The 7,309-nt window shown below is 53.7% G+C and overlaps 1 protein-coding gene across 1 annotated transcript; it reads left to right on the forward strand.

The window, feature by feature from the left end:
• The first annotated feature begins 847 nt into the window (after nucleotides 1–847).
• Nucleotides 848–2,046, forward strand: LOC121833190. Its single transcript, XM_042286309.1, has 2 exons — nucleotides 848–1,036; nucleotides 1,449–2,046. Exons 1-2 carry the CDS (start codon nucleotides 861–863, stop codon nucleotides 2,044–2,046), a joined length of 774 nt encoding a protein of 257 aa, XP_042142243.1. The 5' UTR covers nucleotides 848–860.
• Nucleotides 2,047–7,309: the final 5,263 nt, after the last annotated feature.

Genomic DNA, 7,309 nt, shown 5'->3' on the forward strand with positions numbered 1-7,309 from the left:
GCTCCGGTACATACCTCAGATCGACGACGAGGAGGGTGGCTCCACACACACTCCATTTCGAGCCGTGATACCTCGCCGACTTCGCACGTCATTCATTAGATACTACCATGACTCCGCTTTGGCTGGTCACAGTAGTGGCTGCAAGATTTTTGAAAAGTTAAGCCGTACTGCAACCTGGCCAGGAATTCGTCAGGACGTGCTGAGGTACGCTCGTTCATGCCCGGTTTGTCAGAAAGCCAAACCGCGCGGTGGTAAGCCCCCTGGTCTAATGCAGCCAGTCGTAAGTCGATCCCCATGGGAATGCGTCGCTGTCGACGTCATGGGCCCTTTCCCACGCAGTCCACGTGGCAACCAGTACCTGTTGGTTGTCACGGATCATTTTAGCAAGTGGGTGGAGCTATTTGCATTGCGATCGCTGACGTCCAAGAAAATCTGGTCCTGTCTGATGGAGACGTTCACACGCTTCGGATTTCCGGCAAAATTGATTAGCGACAACGCTACTTACTTTGCCAGCAAAGTGTTCCGAGACTCTTGTGCCGCATTGGACATACAACACAAGCGGACGTCTCCCTATCACCCCCAGGCAAATATTACCGAACGGGTAAACCGAAATTTGAAGTCGATGTTGATCGCTCACACCGAGCGCCACCGGGATTGGGATGCGAAGCTTCCAGAACTTGCGTTCGCAACCCGAACCACGGTTAACCGATCTACAGGTTTCACACCCGCGCGCCTTAATTTTGGCAAAGAGCTGACTTTCCCACTCGAAAATAGTTATTCTGTCGACGATCCGGGTGCTTCTCGCTCCTATGGCCAGTTTGCAGGCAACCTACGACTGAGACTCAGGGACATCGTTCGTGATGCCCGGGAGAGCTTGGACGTCGCCCGACTGCAACAAGCTGAGCAGTACAACCGAGGTCACCGGGACGTGCAATTCCACGTTGGAGACTTGGTGCTGCGCCGGACACACCCACTTAGTAACGCAGCCAGAGGTTTCACGGCATCCCTGGCTGATAGGTGGGACGGTCCATATAGAGTACGTAAGAAAGCTTCACGCCTCACGTACACGCTCGTCGACTGTGAGTCTGGTCGACTCACGGGACCTGTTCATGTCACCGACCTCAAGCAGTATTATGATTCGGCTGTTGAACTTCTCTCGCAGGTGGGAAGTGTTGCTGATCTGGCTTGTACTTAGTTTACCGCCTACACTCTCGAAGACTTCAACGTCGGTGACGAAGACGAAGATTATAGAAAGAAGATTACAATGGGTTTAGCCGAGAACCAGCATTTTACCGCCTATTTTGATTGATTGCGCGCGACTTTGAGTGGTATACATTTGACTGTTCTCGCGAGCTTAGCTCACCTGTTCTTGCGTTTACGTAGAAGACGTTTGCTTTTTTTGTAATGGACATTACTGACATCCTGTTTTTTTATTACTGATTTCCAAGCATGCCGCGAGTCAATCAGGCTGCCAGACGGTCCCCATCACCACCCCGACACTGGCGACCCAGACGCTACTACCAGCCCAGGGGACGAGACAACCCGAACAACCACCACCGCCGGGGATCCAGACGATCGCACCAGCGGTCTACCGCCACCTGGGGCACCCTCGACAACCACGGACACCCAGTGGCCTGGTCGTCCAGCCTCGCTTGGCACGACCAGCCGCGCCCTTTGACGGTTGACATGGACGCCCAAGTGCCTGAACCTTTCAGAGGCTTCACGCTGAACACCCACCGCCCGGCAAACCCACCACAAAGTTACACGGAAGACGAGCGCCGACTCCTGTGCCCGCTCTGCGAGGTGCCAGAAATCCACCGCCGTACCCACAGAGCTAGAGCACTTCATCGCTCGCGGGAGTCAGCAGCCGCCGCAAGGGCAGCCATCTTACACCTCGAAAGGATGAGGGACGACGATCTAGCACGCGCCATCGCCTTTATCAGGAGGCTCCGTCCTGCTCTCCTCCGCCCCCCATCCCACGCAGACCCGTCACCACCAGATGCTGCGGAGATCGCGATAAACATTGATGACGACGAGCAACTCTGAGAACAGTTCCTAACGCCGCGGGCTGGGGGAGGGGAGGGGGGGGGGGAGGGGGGAAGTGTGTGGCAAGCGACATGCGGAGTGTGCAGTAGCACGGCAGTGGCCAACACAAACCGTGGGCACGGGGCGCGAGCTCGAGCGTCTTGTGCGTGGCTCACGAGGGGCTCGGCGGGGCAGACTCGAAGGGACCGGAACGAAGTAAAGGTGTGTTTTTGCTATGTCCTGACTTGCGTGTCTTTCTTGCGGGCGAGCAGTGGCACCGAACCCTACAAGTTTTAAGTTCTTCAACCGGAGCCAGGAACAGGGTGAAACAGTTCAAGATTTTATTGTGGCGATTTGCCGCTTAGCTGAGCACTGCAACTTCGGTGCCTCTTGTGACCGGCTGCTACGCGACCGCATCGTTTGCGGCATTGCGAAAAGAGAAGTTCAGAAGCTTTTACTTGCCAAGCGGGATTTAACCCTAAAGACTGCTGAAGATTTCGTCCTTGCTGCTGAAGCCGCCGCAGCAAATTTGGCAGCCATGAAGCCGTCTCCTTCTTCCCAGGCAGACGTCAACGCGGTCACGCCAGACCACGCTCGCCGAGCAGCCCGCCATCCCCGCAAAAGGACACTCAAGCTGGCGTGCTCGCGCTGCGGAAGCGATTCCCACAACGCCGAGTCATGCAGGCTTCGGCACGCGACGTGCTATCGCTGCAGACGGATCGGGCACATTGCAAGGTGCTGTCGCGCTGGAGAGGCTCACACTACGGGTAAATACGGACCACGTAAGCACAAATCAGCCGCCACAAGTGCTATTGAAGGGGACAACAGCGGTTCGAGCGAAGAAAGAAGTTTGTTTACAGTGCAGTGCTCCCACGCCAACTCTGATCATTCTGGCAGTTTGGTGGAACCGGTCATGCGGAAGTTCGTCTGGTCCGGGGTACCACTCATGATGGTGGTGGACACAGGGTCACCCGTCAGTGTAATACCGCAGGACGTGTGCCTGAAGTGCAGGAGTTCGTGGCCGCGGCTCCGGAAGACGCCAGTTCACCTCTCGTGCTTTCTGGGCACTCTGCCCGTGCTGGACGAATTGAACATGCGAGTGAAATACAAAGGCAAAATTACAGATGGGACTCTCATCGTGCTTGGCTGTTCTGGTCCTTCCTTGTGTGGCAGACCTAATCAGGGACATGAATGCCCGGGGAGCACCCGTTTTGGTCTTTCAGGCAGCCTCCCACAAGCCTTGGTTCTGCCCTCCGTGGTGTCATCGGACGACCGGAGCTTGGAACTGCTTCTTGAAGAGTTCACGGATTTGTTCGAGCCCGGTCTGGGAACGGTGAAAGGACCACCGGTGAGTCTGCATGTCCGCTCCGATGCTCAACCGAAGTTCGGAAGGGCGCGGCCGGTGCCGTACGCGCTACGCGATAAAGTATCCGACGAGCTAAACAGACTGGTGGCGGAGGGGGTGTTGTCTGCCGTGCCCCATTCTGACTGGGCTGCACCGATTGTGCCGGTAGTTAAAAGGAATGGTGCTCTCCGATTATGCGGTGATTTTAAACTAACCGTGAATGCGGCATGCCATACCGAACAGTACCCGCTACCTGTGATAGACGACATCTTCGCATCTCTTCGCGGTGGGGAGTTCTTCAGCACTCTTGACTTGTGTAACGCCTACTACCAGCTCTGTCTTGATGAGGCTTCAAAACAACTAGCAGTTATAAATACGCACAAGGGACTGTTCTGCTACAATAGGCTACCGTTCGGAATTGCATATGCACCGGCCATCTTTCAGCGCAAGATCGAATTCATTTTGGGGGATCTGCCCGGAGTTCAAGTATACCTGGACGACATCTTGGTGGCCGAGAAGAGGGATGATTCGACGCTCCGGCAGGTGCTGCTACGGCTGCGGGACTATGGAGTCAGGCTCAACAAGAAGTGCAAGCTTCGACAAAAAGAGGTAAACTACCTTGGCCATAAAATAGACTTGTCGGGGCTTCACTCAAAAGAAGAAAATTTGGAAGCAACCGTGCTAGCTCCCAGGCCACGTAACGTGTCAGAATTAAGGTCTTATCTTGGCCTGATCACATATTACAGCAAGTTCCTGCCAAGTATGTCAACTTTGCTAGCTCCATTGTACGAGTTATTAAAAAAAAAATCAACCGTGGAAATGCTTCAGCACGGCCGAAACGGCGTTTGAAAATAGCAAGACCGCTTTCAAAAACGCGAATATTTTGGCTCACTTCGCCCCTGGCAAACCCTTGAGATTAGAATGCGACGCGTCACCCTACGGCATCGGGGCTGTTCTTTCTATCAAGGTTGGCAACGACTATCGCCCGATTGGGTTCCGTTCACACACGTTATCAGTGGCCGAGCGTAATTACGCTCACCTCGAGAAGGAAGCCTTAGCTCTTGTTTTTGGTGTATCACGATTTCGTCAGTATTTACTTGGCCGCCATTTCACGCTGTTCACCGACCACAAGCCGCTGGTAGGTCTTTTTCGCCCGGATCGAGCAATCCCTTCTATGGCCGCAGCCCGGATCCAGCGTTGGTCGCTGCTTCCGCGGGATTATACGTATAATCTGGTCTATCGTAGGGGCTCTGAAAATCAAAATGCCGACGCCCTAAGCCGGTTACCTCGTGCTAGCAACGGTAGCTCGTCTACTGAGAAGCTGCCGGAGTACGTCCTGCTGACGGAACAGCTCAACGAGAACTTCATATCAACTGCTCTCCTGAAACGGCTTTCGGCGGAGGACGTCGACTTGAAGCAGGTCCGTAGCTGGATCCAGGATGGTTGCTGGCCTCCCAAGCACCAGGTGGCAGCGGAAACGTTAAGGCCGTTCCTGGACAGGCAAAATGAACTCACATTCGCTCATGGCTTAATGTATTGGGGATGTCGAGTGGTAATACCACAGGGAGCGCGAAAATTGGTGCTTGACCTTCTGCACGAAAGTCACCGCGCAGCCTCGGCGATGAAGTCGTTAGCACGAACCTTGATATAGTATCCTGGGATTGACCAAGACTTAGAGCGTATGGTTCAGCAGTGCCAACAGTGCGCGCAATTGGCTCCGAATCCACCTGCAAGAGAGCCGGTTCCGTGGCCGGAGACGAACGAGAAATGGGCGCTGGTACACGTTGACTCTGCCGGGCCGGTGGAAGGGTTCATGTTACTGGTACTAATAGACTCCCACAGCAAGTGGCTTGAGGTCGTACCGCTAAAGTCAGCATCGGGTGAATCCACAGCGTCAGCATTGAGGTCCATTTTCAGTCGGTTTGGTATCCCTCGTACCATTGTATCTGACAACGGGCTGCAGCTTACAAGTGCTGAGTTCCGGTTGTTTTGCGAACGAAACAATATGAAGCACCTTTGTTCACCGCCGTACTTTCCGCAATCCAATGGTTTGGCGGAGCGGGCCGTCCGCACAGTCAAGGAGGGTCTGAAAAGGTCGAGCAGGGGTAGCTTGATAACCCGGCTAGCTCGGTTTTTGCACGAGTACCGCCGCACGCCCGGGAAGGACGGTTACTCCCCATCCCAGCGGTTGCTGGGCTACGATATACGCTCACGCTTGAATGCCATGTTGCCTCCACTGAATCACCCGTCTCCACGGCCAGAAACTAACCCTTTCCTTCCGGGACAGTCTGTCTGGTCCCGGAAATACAGTCCGGGTGAAAAGTGGAGTCCGGGAGTTGTGAAATTGACCAGTCGTTCCTGCCTGGTAGAAGTGCAGTCTCCAGATCGTGCGAACATCCACCGGCGCCACGCCGACCAGCTCCGCTCCCGTGATTCGGGTGACAAAGCACCCGGGACTTCCGTGCCGCCCCCTGGGACTCCAGGGTCCAGTCCAACCGGACGGCCCCACTACCGTGCTTCCGGAGATCCAGCGGCCAGGACTACCAGTACGACGCCTGGGCCTGCAGAACCGACTCCTGGACCCCCGGTGACCACAACATCCGCCCCGTCCGGACGAGTGACGGCGCCTGGGCCCGCAGAAGCGACTCCTGGCCCCTCGGTGACCAGAACATCCGCCCCGTCGGAACCAGTGCCGCCGTCAGGCGGCGCCCCCGCTGCAGCTGGCAGTACACCACGAAGATCTTCGCGAACCCGGCGACCGCCATCTCGACTCGTCTATAAGGATAGAGGAGTGCAAAGAAGCGAATGACTCGGCAAATAAGCAGCGCACAAGCCGGTGCGCTGTCGTTCTGTTTTCTTTCTCTTGCTAATCTTTTCCCTCTCCCTCTGCCCATAAAAAAACTCCCAATTACGAATAAACGTTCTTTGGCTGCACCCATGCGTCTTCACATGAATTACGTCTGCATTTACCGCAGACTAAGAGGAAACGTAACACGATGTCAAAAGTTCCTGAAGCAACATGTGGATATCGAAATGCCCACATATACGACATCGCGTGAATGATATCGCAAAAGAGCAGAACTTACCATACGGCAATAGACCAGAGAAAGATATTGGGTGTGGATACACACGGAACACAAACGTTCCGCGTTGCGAATATATTAACCTTGATCGACAGTGCAAGTATGTAAAGCTGTTGGTACGGCACACAGTACACACAGCATCGAGTGCTTGAAATTCTAGACAATCACCAAATTATTCGGAATAACTAGCTGGAATACCCGCGACTTACCTCACTATTAAAAGCCCAATAGCGACGTGCGTATTGGAGTGAACGATTTCTAACAAATCTTTATTGCAGTTGTTGTAAGGAAACAAAAGTTGATAAACCCAATTCGTACTGCAATACACTTCGATGTTGTAGCACAACTTCACAATACAACAAGAAATTATCGGTGTTGGGACACAACATCGAATACGATATCAATACGAAGTTACCGACGGTGGGATATGCAACATCGAACATGATATAGAGTTCGAGGTTACCGCTGTTGGGACCGAAATCGAATGCGGTACGTGACAATGTCGGTTCGCACGATAGAATAATGAGGGTGAGTAGGTTTGACAGGTGACGTGCATGTAGTTGCTTCTTACGTTTACATTTATCGATATTGACCCACTTTCTGGGTTATCCTACGTCGTACACGAAATCCACGACAACATGATAGCACATTTTACCCACCACTCTTCGTCACCTGTTTCGCGAGATTCAAACACTGTATAAAAAACAACGTGAAAAATTCGTGCATTTGCGCCATCAAACGATACGTTACAGCCTCGTTTTTTGAGAAGATAAGTTTCCATTAAATTCCATCATCGTCCCGCGCGCGCGCCAGCTCGCGCACCGGAGGCAGTTCGAAGGGAGCGAGCCTGGGCTGT

The sequence above is a fragment of the Ixodes scapularis genome, unplaced genomic scaffold (assembly GCF_016920785.2).
Source record: "Ixodes scapularis isolate PalLabHiFi unplaced genomic scaffold, ASM1692078v2 PGA_scaffold7__128_contigs__length_106722199, whole genome shotgun sequence".
In the NCBI taxonomy this organism is placed as follows: Eukaryota; Metazoa; Arthropoda; class Arachnida; order Ixodida; family Ixodidae; genus Ixodes; species Ixodes scapularis.

Coding starts and splice junctions, on each gene's coding strand:
- LOC121833190 (XM_042286309.1), top strand. CDS start 861: ATGCCCGGGAGAGCTTGGACGTCGCCCGACTGCAACAAGCTGAGCAGT. Junction 1,037..1,448: donor GGTGGGACGGTCCATATAGA/GTACGTAAGAAA, acceptor CTGATTTCCAAG/CATGCCGCGAGTCAATCAGG.